The sequence below is a fragment of the Gorilla gorilla genome, chromosome 10 (assembly GCF_029281585.2).
Source record: "Gorilla gorilla gorilla isolate KB3781 chromosome 10, NHGRI_mGorGor1-v2.1_pri, whole genome shotgun sequence".
NCBI lineage: Eukaryota > Metazoa > Chordata > Mammalia > Primates > Hominidae > Gorilla > Gorilla gorilla.
Window position 1 is genome coordinate 50,902,501 of NC_073234.2, and position 21,839 is coordinate 50,924,339.

A 21,839-nucleotide genomic window follows, 5' to 3' on the forward strand; every position below is an offset into this window, starting at 1 on the left:
AAGATTGGGTCATTTTAAGAAATGATGTCTCTACAAACCAATGAGAGATTCCATAAATGTTTGTAATCCTCTGTAATGTTCCATAAATGTTTGTAATCCTCTGTAATGTTCCATAAATGTTTGTAATCCTCTGGAAATGGAAATCTATTCCACTGTAAGTCTATTATCAGACTTGCTATATTTAACTTTTAAACATGTTCAACACATCTCATATAAAAGTGAAGATCTGCCTTATTCAGTCAAATAGTTAACAAAACCCACTCTTAAGAGGTTACCAAGAAATACTGATACAAGACACAAAATCCAGCAAAAATTCTTAAAGCTTCAATCAAGAAATAAAAATTCATTACCAAACTTCAGAGCAGTATTTGTCAAACTGCCCATAGCAACTCATTAGTAGGTTGTAAAATTAGAAACAAGTTTGTTACAAATATTTCGGTCAGGTGTAGGTATATGGTGTATATTGAACTGTCACGAGAAATGTACTTCTTATTTGGGTTTAAAAACTTGAAAGAGATTGTCTTAAAGGTTGTGTGATAACGATACATATCTAACACTCCAGAAAAATGAGACTTAATTGCTTATACTTCTTAAGTGGGCATGATGATAAACAACCAAGGTGCAGAATTATTACAGAAGCTGTATATAGGCCGGGGGTGGTGGCTCACGCCTGTAATCCCAACATTTTGGGAGGCTGAGCGGGATATATATATATACATACACACATATACACACACACACCCCCCCACACACCAGTCAGTAGCGGGATATATATATATATATACACATACACACACACCCCAGCGGGATATATATATATACACATACACACACATATCACACACACACACACACACCAGTGGGATACACACACACACACACACACACACACACACACACACACACACACGTCAGTAAAAATGGGAAGCCAAGATGGGAGGACTGACTCAGCCAAAGAACTTAAGACCAGCCTGGGGAACATACTAAGACCCCACCTCTATACAAAAATTTAAAGATTAGCCGGATGTGCTGGTGTGCGCCTGGGGTCCCAGTAACTTGGGAGGCTACGAGGTAGAAGGATGGCTTGAGCCCAGGAGTCTGGGGCTGCAGTGAGCTGCGATTTGCACCATCACACTCCCGCTTGAGTGACAGAGTGAGACCCTGTCTTTCACCACAACCCCCGAAAGAAAAAAAGAGAGAGAATTCGGAACAAAACAACAAAATAAGGGTGTGGGGAGGGGGCAGTAAAAATAATTCCCTATATGATCAGAAGTCAAAATTAACATTTTACGTTTAAAATTTTAAAAAAAAGCTAAAAGGTATTTTTACATACATCTTAACACTTCAAGAATTAGATCAGGGTCTGTAGTCAACTTTTTTATTTCTTCCATGTTGGCAACTGTCCAAATTGGGATGAACTGATCACTATCCATTTGAGATATCAAGTAAAGATCCTTTGACAAATTTTCTCTGAAAAGAATAAACAAAATAGTCCTATAAAACAAGCAATTATTAAAAAGCATCTAACAAGAGGTATCTTACTCACTTTTCCTACTTTTTAAATGCATGGAAATAAGATTATTCTATCAGAAATAACACTAAACTTTTCAGTGAACTCTAAAAAGCTGTTAAAAGTTCAATTCAAAAGATACTAATGTAATATATACATATACATTAGTTAATGTAACTTTTACAGTATCTCAATTCCCAAACACATCTAGCACAACACTGGACAATTATACTGATACATAAAGAGGTTTAATATTACAAGCAGCACTTTAACAAAACATTACATATAGCAGAGTTCCATCTTATAAATACTTCAGTGATATTAGAATATGCATGATAAAAACTGTAGCTGAACTGTGAACTGACTCAAGAAGGATTTTCCATTTCTTTTTCTTTTTTTCCTGAGACAGAGTCTTGCTCTGTCACCCAGTCTGGAGCGCAGTGGCGCAAACTCGGCTCACTGCAAGCTCTGCCTTCCGGGTTCAAGTAATTCTCCTGCCTCAGCCTCCCGAGTAGCTGGGACTATAGGCGCCTGCCATCACGCTCGGCTAATTTTTTTTTTTGTATTTTTTAGTACAGACGGGGTTTCACCGTGTTAGCCAGGATGGTCTCGATCTCCTGGCCTCCTGATCCATCCGCCTCAGCCTCCCAAAGTGCTGGGATTACAGGCGTGAGCCAGTGCACCCTGTCCAAAATACGTGTTTTAAATTATTTAAGTCAAACATGCTTATATAAATACACACATTGGCTGGGTGCGGTGGCTCATGCCTGTAATCCTAGCACTTTGGGACGCCGAGGCGGGTGGATCATTAGAGGTCAAGAGCTCAAGACCAACCTGGCCAACATGGTGAAACCCCGTCTCTACTAAAAATACAAAAAATTAGCCAGGCTTGGTGGTGGCTGCTACTCGGTGTGCTGAGGCAAGAGAATCGCTTGAACCTGGGATGCGGAGATTGCAATGAGCCGAGATCACACCACTGCACTCCAGTTGGGGCAACAAGGGCGAAACTTCATCTCAAAACATAAACAAACAAAAAAAAACGAAAAATAAAAAATATATATTTAATATTAACACAAAAGATTCTTTAAGGTACATTAAAAAAAGAAGATGCAAACACTTGCATCTTACACATAAAATCTTGTTTAATAAACTTAGGTAAAATCAAATTCACACCTTGCTATTCACATCAAATATTCTTTGAAGCAGTCTGGCTATAAATAGCTGGAAGTTTTTGCTTATAAGGCCCCTTCTCAAAGAGTACTGTTCTGATCACCCTATTTAAAACTGCAACCACCCCAGCATTCCTGATTCCTGTCCTTGCATTTAATTTTTTTCCCATAGCACTTATCTCCTAACATACTCCTGAGTTGCTTATTTATTATGTTTGTTTTGTGTTCTCACAGTCAGAATATAGGTTCCATGAAGGATCGCTGCTGTTCAATCAATAATGTATTTCAACTGCCTAGTGCTTGGCAAGGAGCAGGCTCAAAGGCCCTTACTTTTACATTCTATTAAAATAGAGGCCAGGCATGGTGGCTCACACCTGTAAACCCAGCACTTTGGGAGGCAAAGGTGGGTGGATCACCTGATATCAGGAGTTTGAGACTAGCCTAGTCAACATGATAAAACCTCGTCTCTACTAATAACACAAAACTTAGCCAGGCACGGTGGTGCGTGCCTGTACTCCCAGCTACTTGGGAGGCTGAATCAGAAGAATCGCTTGAACCTGGGAGGTAGAGGTTGCAGTGAGCCGAGATCGTGCCACTGCACTCCAGCCTAGGCAATAGAGTGAGAACTCCATCTCAAAAAAAAAAAAAAAAAAAAAAAAAAAAAAAGATATTCCTTAAGAATCTGAAAATAAGACAACTATAAACATAATTTTTACAAAACTAAAAAGCTGTAGCCTAAATGAACTCTGAAATTTAGCAGGTCTATTCTTAAACAGTGATTCAACTCTTAGCTAAAGAAACTGTACCTTGTCAGAAGTAAATCAAATTAATGGATATAACATCTAAGATTTGATTATTCATGAGTAATACCTGATATGTATTAATGGCAATTTTGCTGAGCTACAAATGTCAATTACCCAGCTGGTTCGAACTATATCACAGTCCTGAGTAGGATGTGATGGATCATGACAAGTAGGAGCTTCCACTGCAACAACTAAAAAAGCTGGGATAAACTACAAAAAAAAAAAAAAAAAAAAAAAAAAATCACGTTTTTGGAGATCTGGGAAAGCTGTGGAAGCTTCAAGCACAAAATGACTAAAATGCCCCAAAGAAGATCTTTCCTTCCTGAGAGCATTTGCAGATCTTGACTCAGACTCTCCTGGACAATAGAGAAACCAGCAGATCTCCAGGCAGTTGTGTATAAGTATGTGGTAAGTGTAATGGGCACAGAACTAGAATTATGAATGGAAATTATGGGAGCCACCAATACAGCTGATTTTCCCCATAAGATGTTTCCTGAGTTTTAAGGAGGAAGATGGGAGATTGAGAGTCAGGCTGAAAAGACAGTAAAATCTATGTGGTCTCGTGATTAAGTCCCAGTGCAAGCAAAAATGCGGCAAACCCAAGTCTCCCCGATAAGACACTGCCAGGTTTTCTTTTTTTTTTTTTTGAAACGAAGTCTCGCTCTTATTCCCCAGTCTGGAGTGCAATGGTGCGATCTCGGCTCACTGCAACCTCCACCTCCTGGGTTCAAGCGATTCTCCTGCCTCAGCCTCTCGAGTAACTGGGATTAGTAGTGCATACCATCATGCCCAGCTAATTTTTTGTATTTTAAGTAGAGATGGGGTTTCACCATGCTGGTCAGGCTGATACTGAACTCCTCACCTCAGGTGATCTGCCTGCCTTGGCCTCCCAAAGTGCTGGGATTACAGGTGTGAGCCACTGCGCCAGGCCAAGACACTGCCAGATATTCAAGCAGTATGGGGTAGGAAGTTAAAGAGCTAAATCTCAAACCTCTGTATTAGAGATCTAAATCTCCTTGGTTTTGTAAGATTAGGGTGACACAAAACTGCCAAGCTCTAAATCAAAAGCCTGAAAGGGCCATGTAGAAGGAATAGAGCTAAATCAAAGGTGAACTGAGTCCATTTAAAATTGTTGCTCAGCCCTGACCTAGCTCAGTTCCTGATTGCATTGAAGCAATCAACATATCACTCTCTGCCTAACAGAAAAAAAGCTCAAACTCTGTCTAGAGTTATATCACCTACATCTTCTATGGTTCTGTTGTATGTAATGTACAGCATAAAATCAAAATTTACAAGACATACAAAAAGGCAGTAAATTATCACAGATAATTCAAGAGAAGAAACCCAGACAATAGAAGCAGACCCATAAATGATCTAGTCAGTAGGTAAAATTCACCCAGGCTGGAGTGCAGTGCTGCAACCTCGGCTTACTGCAAACTCCACCTCCTGGGTTCAAGCAATTCTCCTGCCTCAGCCTCCAGTAGCTGAGACTACAGGGCCACGCTACCACACCCCGCTAATTTTTGTATTTTCAGTAGAGATGGGGTTTTGCCATATTGGCCAGGCTGGTCTTGAACTCCTGACCTCAGGTGATCCACCTACTTTGGCCTCCCAAAGTACAGGCTAAAGTAAATATTACATGAATGTTTTTGTTTCTTTGTTTTTGAGGTGGAATTTCGCTCTTGCCGCCCAGGCTGGAGCCTAGGAATAACCTCAGCTCACTGCAATCTCTACCTCCCCGGTTCAAGCGATTCTCCTGCTGCCACCTCCTAAGTAGCTGGGATTACAGGCGCCCACCACCACACCTGGCTAATTTTTGTATTTTTTATTAGAGACAAGGTTTCACCATGTTGACAAGCCTGTTCTTGAACCCCTGACCTCATGATCTGCCCACCTTGCCCTCCCAAAGTGCTAGGATTACAGGCATGAGCCACTGCGCCTGGCCCATTATTCTTATCTGTAAATAAGACTTCTCCAAATGTTTGCCTGAAAGGATTCCTTATTTAAGAGAAGACATTGGCAATATAAATTATCTGTCCAACTCCTTACTATTTTGCCAAAAATGACTCTATGATTAACATTACAAGAATCAACTATTAAAACATGCATTAAGAAATAACTTTTTGTCAATTCCAAAATTGAGTATGTTCATAGAAAAAACATCCAATGCAAACTTCATTATCTTTATACTAAGAATAGATCCTTTGCATATCAGACTGGAGACTACACTTTTTCTTTTTTGAGATGGAGTTTCACTCGTTGCCCAGGCTGGAGCGCAATGGTGCGATCTCAGCTCACCACAACCTTCGCCTCCGGGGTTCAAGTGATTCTCCTGCCTCAGCCTCCCAAGCAGCTGGGATTACAGGCACGCACCACCATGCCCCGCTAATTTTTGTATTTTTAGTAGAGACGGGGTTTCTCCATGTTGGTCAGGCAGGTCTCGAACTCCCAGCTTCAGGTGATCCAGCCACTGAAGCCTCCCAAAGTGCTGGGATTACAGGCGTGAGCCACAGCGCCTGGCCCTACACTTTTAAATCTAGTCAAGGGGCTGAGTGTGGTGCCATACGCCTGTAATCCCGACACTTTGCAAGGCAGAGGAGGGCAGGTCACATGAGGTTGCATGTTTGAGACTGGCCTGGCCAACATGGTGAAACCCTGTCTCTACTAAAAATACAAATATTAGCTGGGCGTGGTGGCCGCACGCCTGTAATCCCAGCTACTCTGGAGGCTGAGGCACAAGAATCTCTTGAACCCTGGAGGCGGAGGCTGCTGTGAGCCGAGATCACACCACTGCACTCCAGCCCAGCGACAACATGAGACTCTGTCTCAAGAAAATAAAAAAAAAAAATTAGTTAAATAATAATCATCATCCTTGCGCTCTATTTCACACGTATTTTACATCTACTAATAAAATTCAATAAAGGGGAAACAGCAATACCGTGAAAAACAGAATTCTAATTGTTTCTTCAGACATTCTTTTAGGTCTTCTGTAGAAACTGCTGAATTGCTTTCTCCTGATGGTAGAAAAGAAGAGGGAAAAAAAGTTAATAGCATGTTAGTAGAGGTGATAAATCTGACATACTGTTGTACTCAGAAGCCACAAAGTATCTACAATCAAAATTCACCACAAAGCTATTGTTTGAGAGAAATAGGGTCTCCCTTTGTTGCCCAGGCTAGAGTACAGTGGTGCGATCACAGCTCAGTATAGCCTCAACCTCCTGGGCTCAAATGATCCTCCCACCACAGCTTCTTGAGTAGCTAGGACCACAAACTTGTGCCACGATACCCAGCTAACTTTTTATTTTTTTGTAGAGACAGGCTCTCATTATGTTGCCCAGACTGTTCTCAAACTCCTGGGCTCAAGCAATCCTCCCACCTTGGCCACAGGCATAAGCCACTGTGCCTGGCCTAAACTGTATTTTTTATTATTTTTATAATTTGGACAGTTCAAAGTCTAACTAATTTCTGTCAACCTAGATATTCTTTCATCAGATACATTTCATATTAGTTTAAGGTTATTTTTATCAAAAAATTAACAATGCACAATACTAAAAGCACTTAAAGGCCGGGCATGGTGGCTCACGCCTGTAATCCCAGCACTTTGGGAGGCCAAAGGCAGGTGGATTACTTGAGGTCAGGAGTTCGAGACCAGCCTGGCCAACATGGTGAAACACCATCTTTACTAAAAATACAAAAATTAGCCAGGTGTGGTGGCACGTGCCTGTAATCCCAGCTACTCGGGAGGTTGAGACAGGAGTATCACTTGAACCCAGGAGGCAGAGATTGCAGTGAGCCAACATCACGCCACTGCACTCCGGCCTGGGCAACAGAGTGAGACTCCCTCTCAACAACAACAAAAAAACAACAACAAAAAAACACCAATTGCTTGCCATATCACTTCAACTCTATGTTCAAAGTAGGCAGTTGTTTATATATAGACACACAAAATTTTTTTTTCAGACACAGTTTCACTCTGTCATCCAGGTTGGAGTGCAGTGGCATGATCTTGGGATTATAGGTGCATGCCACCATGCCCAGCTAATTTTTTTTTTTTTTTTTTTTTTCAGTATAAGACAGTGTTTCACCATGTTGGCCAGGCTAGTCTCAAACTCCTGACTTCAAGTGATCTGCCCGCCTCGGCCTCCTAAAGCGCTGGGATTACAGGCATGAGCCACCCCGCCTTTTTTTCTGTTATCTTTAATTTCACACTTTCCTTTAATAGAACCCTCATAAACAATCTTTTAACATTACAAAAGTCATGTTATCTGAAAACAATGTAACAATCAACTAACATTTCATTAACGTAACCTTCTTTTCAAATAAGAAAATAATGCCATAGGTTTATCAGAACAAGTATAAAGAGACCATGGGTTGGGGGTGTCCTGTACTGAATTCTCATTTTTAACAATAAAACCTTAAAGTTTACCGGAAACATCATATATTTGGTAACTCAGATCTTCTGGTCCTAAAATCATCCCATCAGTTGATTCTTCAATGCCTGTAGTATTTCTTGTGGTTTCACAAGATGAAGAATACATTACTTCATATTCTTTACATATATCTTCTGAGAGCTCTGCATTACCTGTATTAAAGACAGACACTGAAAGTAAATGGGAATTATTTAAATTCTGTTCTCAGGAACTCTGGGCAGTATGTCACCTATAAAAAGATTTTAAGGAATTCTACCAGTTTGAAATACGTCCGCATGGTTTTAAGCAAGAGTTATCATTCCGATGGAGGTAAGTTTTGACAATTATGGATAAACTAAAATGATCAACAATTGCTAAAACGTATATAGCATTATCCATGTATCAGACTACTCCATGCACTTTATTCATTTAATTATCAGAAAATCCTGTGCTGTAGTTAAGATTGCTTCTGTTTTACAGATGGAGGGAAAAAAGCATAGAGAAATTAAGTTATTTGCCCAAGGTCGAACAGTGAGTAAATAGCAGAGTCAATGATGGTAGATAAAAACTAATTTATAAATATAATTATTATAGATGGGTTGCATGCTGGACCCAAAAACACGGCTACTACTTGAAATTAGTGGCAATCTATTCATGTTAGATATAAATGAGAATTATATACAAACTACATGTTAAACATTTATAAATGTTGGATGCAGTATGTTTAAAGGAAGTAAAATTGATAAATATACTTAATCAAATAATCAAAGGATATATCCTGGCCAGGCATGGTGGTTCACACCTGTAATCCCAGCACTTTGGGAGGCCGAGGCTGGTGGATCACTTGAGGTCAGGAGTTCGAGACCAGCCTGGCCAATATGGTGAAACCCCATCTCTACTAAAAATACAAAAATTAGCCGGGTGTGGTAACCGGGTGTGGGATTACAGGCATGAGATAAAGCCAGGTGCCTGTAATCCCAGCCACCCGGGAGGCTGAGGCAGGAGAACTGCTTGAACCTGGGAGGTGGAGGTTGCAGTGAGTGAAGATTGCGCCACTGTACTCCAGCCTGGGTGACAGAGGAAGACTCTGTCTCAAAAAAAAAAAAAAAAAAAAAAAAAAAAGAGATGTATCTCAAGTTCAGTAAACTTGCTTGGCCATACATTTAACCAAACTGTGATTTTTATGACCAAATATTTAAGACTTACCCTCAGGATGAGCACCTGATGTAGCTGCTATTTCATGCCAAGAGCTTTCAGTTCCATGAGTTACTGGGGTGGCATCAGTATTTCCAGGAGCAATTTCTTGCCATACTTTGGCATTAGGATTTAAACCAGTTCCTTTAGATGCTACCTGCTAAATAATCGAAGGATCTATTTGTAAATTTTTAAAATCAGAGCATGAAAATTACAGATTCAGATAAAATCGCTTTTCCATTACTTAAAAGTGGGGGAGAAACCCAATAATTATATTTAACAAATAATAAATAATATTAAAGTTTTGATCAACTTGAAAATGTGAAACATCTATATAAAATTTAGCTTCCTATATAATAAAAAATAGGTATCTCTAAATATTAAAACAGAAATACTGCCTAGGTGCAATGGCTCACGCCTGTAATCCCAGCACTTTGGGAGGCTGAGGCAGGAGGATCACATGAGCCCAGGAAGTTCGAGGCTACAGTGAGCTATAAACACACCATCACTCCAGCCTACGTGACAGAGGAGACCCTGTCTCAGAAAAATAAATAAAATAGAAATACTGCTTTACCCCAACCTACCTGCAAATGTCACAAAAAAATTTAAACTATTTACATAACTTTTGAGACACTTGTGTATTTTTTCATCTACAGCAAATTTTTTAGTTATCTACAGTAATTTTCCAGAATATTATAAAATTGTATTGCCATCTAAGCTGTGATAGAGACTTTAGAGTCTGAACAATTCTATAACTAGAAATTTTATCACAAGATAAAAGCAGTGATGTGCTTTATATTGTAAATTTTTTTACATCTGTCCTGCAAGTGTATGTTCTTAAAGTCCATAGCATAACTACTTTAAATAGTGCCATTTAAGGTAATCTCTTGCGGCAGGGCACAATGGTTCATTCCTATAATCCCAACACTTTGGGAGGCCAAGGCGGGCGGATCACTTGAGCTCATGAGTTCGAGACCAGCCTGGGCAACACGGAGAAACGCTGTCTCTACAAAACATACAAAATTAGCCAGGCGTGTTGGTGGGCGCCTGTAGTCCCGGCTACTTGGGATGCTGAGGTGGAAGAATGGCTTGAGCCTGGGAGACAGAGGTTGCAGTGAGCTGAGTTTGCACCACTGCACTCCAGCCTGGGAGACAGTGAGACTCGGTCTCAAAAAAGAGAAAAAAAAAAAAACCACACACACACACACACACACACACAAACCAAACATAATGCCCTGTTCCATGCCTAGGTTCATTCATATCTTGAGAGCAGGGGCTGAGCCTTGAAATGGTGGAAGTAGTGAGGAGTATTTTATCACTTACACGCTTTAGAATTTCTAAGTGTAGGATAACAAGCGTATACCTTTCAGTCATTTTTATTATTGTTTCAAAATTCTCTACAGAAAATACACCTGTTTTGTACCCACAGGAGAGCAGTACTCTCCCACCACTCTGCTTTTGGTAGCCACTGATTTGAAGCTGAATTGATTGATGAATGTGATGTGGGAATTTAGGTATCACATAATTTATTTGTGTTGTTGGGGAGGGGGATAATCTATTTCAACAAAACTTGCTATTCATATGTATGCCCTAAAAAATAAACATTACAGCATAATAAGACGTACAATTAAGCACTCCACTGGACTGGAGGTGGGATGCCTACCCACCAGCAAGCCCACCCTAATGTGCCATCTGAGGACCTGCAGAAAGGACAGTGGGAAGGAGACAGCAGCCTCAGCCCAGAGATCTCCCTATCCTCCTCCCTCAGGGAAGGGGGATCCTGACATTTCATCCTGACATTCAACCCTTCCTGTCCTCCTCCTTGATCAGGAAGACGATTGGGTACAGTGGGTGGAGGCAGGGAGGAGGTACAGAACGGGATGCAATATGAGAGTAGAGAGATTCTAGAGAAGGGCAAACGAGGGTGGGTAACTATGGAATTAAACAGAAGAAAGAAGCCTCTATTTGTAACCCTGGAATCCAGCAGGGGAAGGAGGAGGAAATGGGCAAGGGGAGGTGGGAAAGAGAAGCTGAGGAGGAGGGAACTTACTTATTTCTCCCTGCCTCTGCTGAACAGTTCCACTCCTTTATGTTAATCCCATTCTGAGACAGGCCCAGAGAAGTTCCAGTGACAAACTAGTAGTTTGTGTCCCAGGGGAACAAATGATCTAGGAAGTGAATTGCAGAGCTGGCAGGCAAAGCTGGGGTCCACCTCAGTAAGACCCAGCTCCTGGCTCCTAGAGAGCTTTGGCACGGATGCCGTAGGTGACAATAAGAGACGATGAAGATGCCGAAGCCCACCCCTAAGGGTGATAAACTCAAGCTCTTTGGGTACAGCATAATTTTTGACTGAGAGCAGAACAGAACTCTGAGTAGCCTGTGATAGCCAAGCTCTCCTGCCATGTCAACAGTATTTGACATTAAGCATTTTTTAATAGGAGAAAATGCATGTATTTACATACTTATTCTCTCTCTCTCTTTCCACCATTCTGAGAATACCAGATAGGTGCCTACCCAAGAAGATGGCAAATGGTAAAGGTACAGCTCTCAGAAACAGAGATCAAACATTAAATCCGAATAAATACAAAGAGTACAATATTGATCTGGTAAATAAGATCTATACATGAAAAAGATACAGTGAAAGGGCCATACACCTATTAGAAATATCCCTTACTCATAGAGTTGTTATGCATAGTAGTTATGTGGCTTTAGTAAAGCAAAAACATCATTTCAAGGTAGTTTTTTTTTTCTTCCTTTTTGAGACGGAGTCTCGCTCTGTTGCCCAGGCTGGAGTGCAGTGGTGCAATCTCGGCTCACTGCAACCTCCCCATCCTGGGTTCAAGCTATTCTCCTGCCTCAGCCTCCTGAATAGCTGGGATTACAGGTGCCCGGCACCACGTTGGGCAAATTTTTGTGTTTTTAGTAGAGACAGGGTTTCACCATGTTGGTCAGGTTGGCCTCAAACCCCTGACCTCAGGTGATCCACCCACCTCGGCCTCCCAAAGTGCTGGGATTACAGGAGTGAGCCACTGCACCTGGCCTCAAGGTAGTCTAATAATCATTATCTAAACACACAATGATTGAGATGCTGGAGTCACTCCTGAATCCAAAAACAGCTCTAATATGAACTTTATATTATTGTGTGATCTTGGCAAAATTTCTTAACTCTTCTGAGCCTCAATTTTGTTAACTGTAAATTGAGGTAAAACATTCTTATTTTTATTTTTATTATTTTTAAAGACAGGGTTGGCTGGGCACGGTGGCTCACGCCTGTAATCCCAGCACTTTGGAAGGCCGAGGTGGGTGGATCACCTGAGGTCGGGAGTTCGAGACCAGCCTGACCAACATGGAGAAACCCTGTCTCTACTTAAAATACAAAATCAGCTGGGCGTGGTGGTGCATGCCTGTAATCCCAGCTACTGGGGAGGCTGACGCAAGAGAATCGCTTGAACCCCATAGACAGAGGTTGCGGTGAGCCGAGATCGGGCCACTGTACTCCAGCCTGGGCGACAAGAGCGAAACTCTGTCTCAAAAAAAAAAAAAAAAAGGACAGCCAGTTGTCCAGGCTGGAGTGCAGTGGTGTGCCCATAGCTCACTGTAGCCTCAAACTCCGGGGTTCAAATGATGCTCTTGCCTCAATCTCCTGAGTAGCTAGGACTACAGGCCTGGAACACCATGCTCCACTAATTAAAAAAAAATGTGGCAGAGTTGGGTTTTCATTATGTTGCCCAGGCTAGTCTCAAACTCCTGGCCTCAACAGATCCTCTCAACCTCAGCCTCCCAAATCACTAGGATTACAGGCATGAGCCACTGCACTGGGCCAAGAAGTCCTTATTTTAAAAATTACATGGCCAGGTGCAGTGGCTCATGCCCGTAATTCCAGAACTTTGGGAGGCCAAGGCCTTGGGTGGATGACCTGAGGTCAGGAGTTCAAGATGAGCCTGGCCAACATGGTGAAACCCTGTCTCTACTAAACAATACAAAAATTAGCTGGGCGTGGTGGCGGGCGCCTGTAATCCCAGCTACTACTCGGGAGGCTGAGGCAGGAGAATCGCTTGAACCCAGGAGGTGGAGATTGCAGTGAGCCGAAATTGAGCCATTGCACCCCAGCTTGGGTGACAAGAACAAGACTCCGTCTAAAAAAAAAAAAAAAAAAAAATTACAGGCCGGGGACGATGGTTCACGCCTGTAACCCCAGCACTTTGGGAGGCCGAGGCAGGCAGATCATGAGGTCAGGAGTTCAAGATCAGCCTGGCCAATATGGTAAAACCCAATCTCTACTAAAAATACAAACATTAGCCAGGCGTGGTGGCCTGCACCTGTAATCTCAGCTACTCTGGAGGCTGAGGCAGGAGAATCGCTGGAAGCCTGAAGGCAGAGGTTGTGGTGAGCCGAGATTATGCCACTGCACTCCAGCCTGGGCAACAGAGCAAGACTCCGTCTCAAAAAAGAAAACACTGCATAGACTTTTTTATAAAGCATGTCAGTTTTGAATGGAAGGCAATTCTGCTGTCTCACCCTCAAAAGTATACTACACAAACACCGATGCATTCTATCAAAATAACTGCATAAGTGAAGTTAAATGTAAACTATTATGTCATAGAAAATTAGCTTTGAAGAAACATAAAATTACAAAAGATGACTATAGAATGCTATAAAACTGAAACCTAAAAAAGCTAAAAAGACTAAGAAAATAAAAATTTTTAAAAAGCAAAAATGCATGGATGTAAATAGGAAAATCAAGTACTATTTATATTTACTAGTTTGGCAAAGCCCTTAAGAATAATTTTCCAGCCAGGCGTGGTGGCTCACGCCTGTAATCCCAACACTGTGGGAGGCTGAGGCAGGTGGATCACCTGAGGTCAGGAGTTCAAGACCAGCCTGGCCAACATGACGAAACCCTGTCGCTACTAAACATACAAAAAAATTAGCCAAGCATGGTGGCAGGCATCTGTAATCCCAGCTCCTCGGGAGGCTAAGACAAGAGAATCGCTTGAACCCAGGAGTCAGAGGTTGCGGTGAGCCGACACTGCCCCATGGCACTCCAGCCAGGGCGACAGAGGGGGACTCGTCTCAATAATAATAATAATAATAATAATAATAATAATAATAATAATAATAATAAAATTTCCCAACTGGCATAGAGTTGGCGAAAATCCTTTTATGGAGACTATATAAAATGATTCAACTCATATTTCTACATATATTAGCATTATTTATGAATGCTAAGAAATGCAAATAACCCTGTTTAAACAGATGAGGAATACAGGAAATGATATACTTACTAAATAAAGTATTACACAGCAATCCAAAATTATAAAGATATCACATTAACACATCTTATAACTCAGATGGGATACTAATATCACAAAGAAAAAATTGCTGTTTATTCAGCTATCCTACATCAAATATTTTAAGATTTATCCCAATTTTCAAAGTTAAAATGTGCAAAAATATGCATCTTAGGGTTGATTAAATATGGAAATGTATGAAAACTGGAAAATGCTTTCACATAATAGAGTGGAAAAAACAGCTGTAACTGCTATAACAACAAAAGCAAACGTGTTAAACTAATTCTGTGGGCTAGGCACTGTATAGAATGCTTTATATGTATCATCTCCCCTACTTTTTAAAACAATGTAGGTCGGGGGCAGTGGCTCAAGCCTGTAATCCCAGCACTTTGGGAGGCCAAGACAGGAAGATCACTTGAGGTCAGGAGTGTGAGACCAACCTAGCTAACATGGTGAAACCCTGTCTCTACTAAAAAAAATTAGCCAGTCGTGGGGGTGGATGCCTATAGTCCCAGCTACTCAGGAGGCTGAGGCAGGAGAATCACTTGAACCTGGGAGGCAGAGGTTGCAGTAAGCACTGATCACGCCACTGCACTCCAACCTGGGTGACAAAGCAAGACTTCGTCTCAAAAAAAAAAAAAAAAAAATCCAACCAATGTAAGTATTAATATCTCTCTTTTATAGATTATCCCATTATGAGAGGTACAGAGTAATAACAAACCCAATTAAAGACATAGAAAGATGAAATATGAAGGAAGGATTCAAACCCAAGGCAGCCTGACTCCAGAAACAAAGGATTAACCACATAATGATTACAACTCACAGATTATTACAATTGCAAGAAGTACCTAAGCATGTGGTTATAGGCTGGAAGGAAACATGATCTGCTATAGTAACCAGACCAGATTGGTGTTCTCCCCACTTACAAAGTATTATTTATTTATTTATTTATTTATTTAGTGATGGAGTCTTGCTGTCTCCCAGGCTGGGCTGCAGTGGCAAGATCTTGGCTCACCGCAACCTCTGCCTCCAGGGTTCAAGCAATTCCCCTCCTGCCTCAGCCTTAAGAGAAACTGGGATTACAGGCGTGTGCCGCCATGCCTGGCTAATTTTTGTATTTTTAGTAGAGACGGGATTTCACCATATTGTCCAGGCTGGTCTCGATCTCCTGATCTCTTGATCCTCCTGCCTCGGCCTCCCAAAGTGCTGGGATTACAGGTGTGAGCCACTGCACCCAGCCTAAAGCATTCTATTAAAATGCTGCTTTGAGTCATAAAAAAATATGAAACTTAAGATTATTGCATCTAGTACTGATTTTTTCAAACCAGAGCATATTACAGTACGTTAAAAGCAGGCTGGGTACGGTGGCTCACGCCTGTAATCAAAGCACTTTGAGAGGCCAAGGTGGGCGGATCATGAGGTCAGGAGTTCGAGACCAGCCTGGCCAACATACAGTGAAACCCTGTCTCTACTAAAAAATACAAAAATTAGCTGGACGTGGTGGCGTGCACCTGCAGCCCCACCTACTTGGGAAGCTGAGACAGTAGAATCGCTTGAACCCAGGAGGTGGAAGTTGCAGTGAGCCGAGATAGCGCCACTGCACTCCAGCCTGGGCGACACAGCAAGACTTCATCTCTTCCAAAAAAAAAAAAAAAAAAAAGCAAAGGTTATTCTGTACCTTCAAATATATTAAATATATAGTATTATTTTAGTTTTATACCCGTCAACATTTACTTAAATTTACATGATGAATGTTGACCATTTTCTTTGTTCATCGTTCTTTCTTGCATCTCGGAGTTTTCTTCGGAATCATTTACCGCCTACCCAAAGGATATCATTCAGAACTTCTTAGTAAATTCTCTCAAGTTGTGCTTTCTCTGAAAATACATTTTTAACCATCCTTGCCATATACAGAATTATCAATAGGCATATAACCCCTTTCAGGCACTTTAAAGACATTCCTGTACTTTCTGGTTTATACTATGGCTAACAAGCAATCAGCCATCAGGTTAGCTGCCATTCTTAATCTCTCTTTACTCTCTGATTTGTTAATGAGGTTTTACAATCATTAAAAGTCTAAGTGTGAAATTGTTTTTTATTTGATATAACTGGGATCTGCTGAACTCCCTGAAATTGTTCATCAATTCTGTAAAATTCTCAGCCATTCTCTCTTAAAATATTCACTCTCCACAACTGCTCTATTATTCTCTTCTGAAACTCCAATAAAATATATGCTACCTTGTCATCATATGTTCCATGTATCAAGTTCTTTCCTATTTTCCATTTTGTTCTCTCTAGTTGCATTCTGAACAATTTCTTACAATCGTTCTTCCAGTTCACTGATTTTTCTCAAGCTGTTTCTAACTTGCTGTTCAACTTGTCTAGTAAGTTTCTAAGCTCCCTTTTTATATTTTTCATTTCTTAAAGTTTCTTTTAGTTATTTCCTCAAATCTATCTGATCAACTTTTTTGTTTCTGGATCATCTTTTTTCTTCTTTTAAGCATATCAAACATTTTAATTTTATAGTCTACACTTGATGATAATTCCAATATTGGTAATTTTGAGGACTTAATTTTGTGACTTGTTTTTTCTGCTAAATCATGATCCTAATGACTTACATCCTTCATAATTTTCTACTGTAAGGCTATTTTTCTTAGAACTTTGTAAGAATTTTATTAAAGATTATGTTTAAATGGGCTTTTTTTAGACACGGTCTCACTCTTGTTGCCCAGGGTGGAGCGCAGGGGCGTGATCACAGCTCACTGCAGTCTTGAACTCCTGGGCTCAAGCAATCATCCCACCTCAGCCTGGTGACCAGCTAGGACTACAGGTTTGAGCCACCACGTGGATAGGTTGTTTTTGTTTTTGTAGAGATGGGGTGTGGCTATGTTGTCTAGCCAGTCTTGAACTCCTGGCCTCAAAGGATCATCTCACCTTGGTCTCCGAAAGTGCTGGGATTATAGGCATGACTCACCACAACAGGCCTAAATGGGCTCTTAAGGAGATAATTTATTTTACTTCTGCTAGATGTCTGCCTAGGAAGACTACCAATCTGGACTAGATTTAAATTTTCGACTTGAGTTTTTTGGAAATAATAGGTAGTGCAAAATCTAGCCATACTCTGGTATCAAAGAGGATCTGTGGTTAGAATCATCAAAGACCTCTCCTGCACCAACCCAGAGCCAAGGCTAAAACTGTCAGTGTGCTTTTCTCTGGGAAAGTCTTTTTCTTTCCTACCTGTTTTGAGACAGGGTCTCACTCTGTTGCCCAGGCTGAAGTGCAGTGGCACCATCAAGGCTCACTGCAGCCTCAACCTCCAAGATGAAGCAATCCTCCAACTTCTCAGCCTCCCAAGTAAGTACCTGGGATTACAGGTGAATGACACCATGCCCCGCTAATTTTTTTGTATTCTTTACAGAGACGGGATTTTGCCATGTTGCCTAGGCTGGTCTTGAACGCCTGGGCTCCAGTGATCCTCATGCATCAGCCTCCCAAAGTGCTGGGACTACAGGCATGAACCACCATGCCCAGCCTCATTTGCTTTTTTACCAGCTTAAATCTCTGCTTTAAAAAAACTTTGTATGTGTTGAATTGAAAAACTTTATATATACACCTGTAATCCCAGCACTTTCAGAGGCCAAGACGGAAGGATTGCTTGAAACTACAAGTTCAAGACCAGCCTGGCAACATAGGAAGACCACCCCCCTCTACAAAAAAGATTAAAAACTTAGCCAGGGTGGTGGTACACATCTATAGTTCCAGTTACCTGGGAGGCTAAGGCTGGAGGATTGCTTGAGTCTGGGAGACTGAGGCTACAGTGAGCCAAGATCACACGATTGTACTACAGTCTGGATGACAAAGCAGGACTGTCTCAAAAAACAAAACAAAACGGGCCAGGCATGGTGACTCATGCCTTTAATCCCAGCACTATGGGAGGCTGAGGCAGGCAAATCGCTTGAGCTCAGGAGTTCGAGACCAGCCTGGGCAACGTGGCACAACCCTGTCTCTACAAAATACTTAAAAAATTAGCAAGGCGTGTTGGCACATGCCTACAGTCCCAGCTATTTGAGAGCCTGAGGCAAGAGGATCACTTGAGTCCAGGAGGTCAAGACTGAAAAGAGCCGTGACAAATTCTCAGAACAGCTAATTCATAATATTTCAAGGAAATAATACCAGTATTTTTTCTTAAAGCTAAATTAAAGAGTAATTCCAAAAATTGAGACAATTATGGTATAACAGAAACACTTTATTCTGCCACCCAATAATTATGTAATCCTTCCGCTTCTCTATCTTTAAGAACATAACGCCTAGGCCAGGCACAGTGGCTCACGCCTGTAATCCCAGCACTTTGGGAGGCGAAGGTTGGTGGATCCACTTGAGGTCAGGAGTTCGAGATCAGCCTGGCCAATATGGTGAAACACTGACACTATCTAATAAAAACACAAAAATTAGGCCAGGCGCAGTGGCTCACACCTGTAATTCCAACACTTTGGGAGGCCAAGGCGGGTGGATCACCTGAGATCAGGAGTTCAAGACCAGCCTGGCCAATGTGGTGAAACCCCGTCTCTACTAAAAATACAAAAATTAGCCGGGCGTGGTGGTGGGTGCCTGTAATCCCAGGTACTTGGGAGGCTGAGGCAGGCGAATCGCTTGAATCCAGGAGGCAGAGGTTGCAGTGAACCAAGATCGCGCCATTGCACTGCAGCCTGGGCAACAGGAGTGAAACTCCGTCTCAAAACAAGAAAAAAAAATGAGCCAGGCATGTTGGCATGTGGCTGTAGTCCCAGCCACTTGGGAGGCTGAGGCAGGAGAATCACTTAAACCTGGAGGCAGAGGCTACAGTGACCCAAGACTGTGCCACTGCACTTCAGCCTGGGTAACAGAGTGAGACTCCATCTCAAAATATAAATTATTAATTAATTAAGTAATTAAAGCAGAAGTCTTGCTATGCAGTGCTTCTTGGCTTTTGGTTTCATGGCTGCTACAAGCTTTTACAATAATAGCAAAACCAGTAACAAGATAACAGCCCTTACAGGGGAGCTAAAGCATCTCTGAAGTAGCACCATGAATAACTATAGCAACATCTTGGATTAGAGATGTTAATTCACAACTTCCTCATATCGTAATTAGCTCAGGGAGGAAGACAACTAGTTTTCAAACAGCCCCACCAGGAGAAGTATCAAGGTATTATTTAAGAACGTATAAGTAGCAATTTTCTTTTCTTTTTTTTTTTTTTTGAGACAGAGTTTTGCTCTGTCACCCAGGCTGGAGTGCAGTGACACGATCTCGGCTCACTGCATCCTCTGTCTCCTGGGTTCAAGCAATTCTCTGCCTCAGCCTCCCAAGTAGCTCAGATTACAGGCGCCCATCACCATGGAGTGTCGCCATCTTGGCCAGGCTGATCTTGAACTCCTGACCTCGTTATCCACCCACCTCGGCCTCCCAAAGTGCTGGGATTATAGGCGTGAGCCACCATACCTGGCATAAGTATCAATTTTCAAAAGCAAGACACTTTCATATTTGCCACTATATATACATGCAAAAAGTGCTTGCTGTACCAAAAGTATCTCATCAAAGTTTTTAAACAATCAATCACTATTCAAATCCACTCTGGCTAAATTAAGCAGAAGAGTTTTGTTTTATTTTTGAAACAGGATCTCACTCTTTTGCCCAGGCTGGAGTGCAGTAGCACTTCAGCTGACTGCAGCTTCAACCTCCCAGGATCAACCAATACTCCCACCTCAGGCTCCCAAGCTACAGCTGCATGCCACCACACCTGGCAAATTTTTGTACTTTTTGTAGAGACAGGATTTCATCATGTTGTGCAGGCTGGTCTTGAACTGCTGATTTCAGTCTATCAGCCTGCCTCAGCCTCCCAAAGTGCTGGGATTACAGGCGTGCACCACCATGCCCACACTGAAAGGTAATTATTTTTTGAGATGGGGTCTCACTCTGCGGCCTAGGATGGAGCGCAGTGGTGTGATCTTGGCCCACTGCAGCCTCTGCCTCCCAGGCTCTAGGGATCCTCCCACCTCAGCCTCTTGAGTAGCTACGACCACAGGCATGTGCCACCATGCCCAGCTAATTTTTTTTTTTTTTTTTTTGAAGTACAGATAGGGTTTCACCATGTTGCCCAGGCTGGTCTCAAACTCACAAGCTTAAGTGATTCACCCACCTTAGCCTCCCAACCAAAGTGCTGGGATTATAGGTGTTGAGCCACTGCACCCGGTCATCTGAAAGGTGCAGTAGACACTCTGATTCTCACTAGGAGGGGTGAAAAAACAGATGCAAAGATAAGATCACCCAAAATAATGTTGCACAAGGATCTGGTGAGGAAACCACTATCCCTGTCACCACAAGGCACTAAATAACAAGATTCAAATCCATTATAACCTTTACTACTGCCAGCACCAAAGCCACATCTCTATTAGGAACTCAATCTGCAACTATTACCTCCACTTAAAGCTGACCAACCCTGCTGCCATTCCTAACTGCAAAATGGAAGTTATAAACAGAACCTTCACTTCCTTACATTGTGTACTTTCAAAGAGAAGTCATCTGAGTGTGTCTGTAGGTCACATGCCTGCATCCAAGAAAACATGGAGGGCGGGGGCGGTGGCTCACGCCTATAATCCTAACACTTTGGGAGTCCAAGGTGAGTGGATCACTTGAGCTTAGGAGTTCAAGACCACCACAGGCCACATGGCAAAACTCCATCACTACAAAAAAAACAACAACAACAACAAAAAAACAAGAATCAGCTGGGCATGGTGGCTCATACCTGTAGTCCCAGCCACTTGGAGAGCTGAGACACGAGGATCGCTTGAACCTGGGAGGTGGAGGTTACAGTGAGCCGAGATCGTGACACCGCACTCCAGCCGGAGTAACAAAGTGAGCCCGTCTCAAAAAAAAAAAAAAAAAAAAAGAAGCTGGGAATTTGAGTTTTCACTAGTACACATACTGAGGAGGCCTGACACATAACATGGGCAATTTTGCAAATGTAGACATATAACCAAAAATTGGAAGGCTTCGGACATGACAAATATTCACCATAAGAGACTAAGGCTAATATTTAACATACAAAGTATGTCATATATAATTAATTTATAAATATCCAAATATCGGAGGATTATGCTCAGAAACCTTTTCTCCTGATGGGGTACGCTATTTCATTAAATATTTAATAACTGATCAAAATCATTAATAAATATATTCCCTTCAGTACACTACCCCAAAATCTGATGTGTCCCTGATAATTTATGGTGCCAAGAATACTCAAAGTGTAAGATCTAAAGACATTACACTCTAATGGCATAAAGATAAGCAGTACTTCTAGGCATATTTATATTTTTCATCAGCCTAGTTAAGACTACACATTTTATTTTATTCATTCATTTATTTTTTTGAGACAGATCTCCTGCTCTGTTGCCCAGGCTGGTATGCAATGGCACGATCTCGGCTCA

The 21,839-nt window shown here is 41.7% G+C and overlaps 1 protein-coding gene across 26 annotated transcripts in view; it reads right to left on the reverse strand.

Moving 5' to 3' along the window:
- LARP4 (La ribonucleoprotein 4) overlaps positions 1-21,839 on the reverse strand; it is a 79,116-nt gene that overhangs the window by 42,710 nt on the left and 14,567 nt on the right. For 15 of the 26 annotated variants that reach the window (XM_031000757.2, XM_031000749.2, XM_055357246.2 and 12 more), the window contains 4 exons: positions 9,098-9,245; positions 7,909-8,064; positions 6,421-6,496; positions 1,334-1,470 (listed from right to left, as the gene is read on the reverse strand). In XM_031000757.2, the coding sequence (XP_030856617.2) occupies positions 1,334-1,470; positions 6,421-6,496; positions 7,909-8,064; positions 9,098-9,245 (517 nt within the window). Of the gene's footprint in view, positions 1-1,333; positions 1,471-6,420; positions 6,497-7,908; positions 8,083-9,097; positions 9,246-21,839 lie in introns of all 26 variants that reach the window. The other 11 variants (XM_055357240.1, XM_055357233.2, XM_055357230.2 and 8 more) reach the window with 3 other exon arrangements.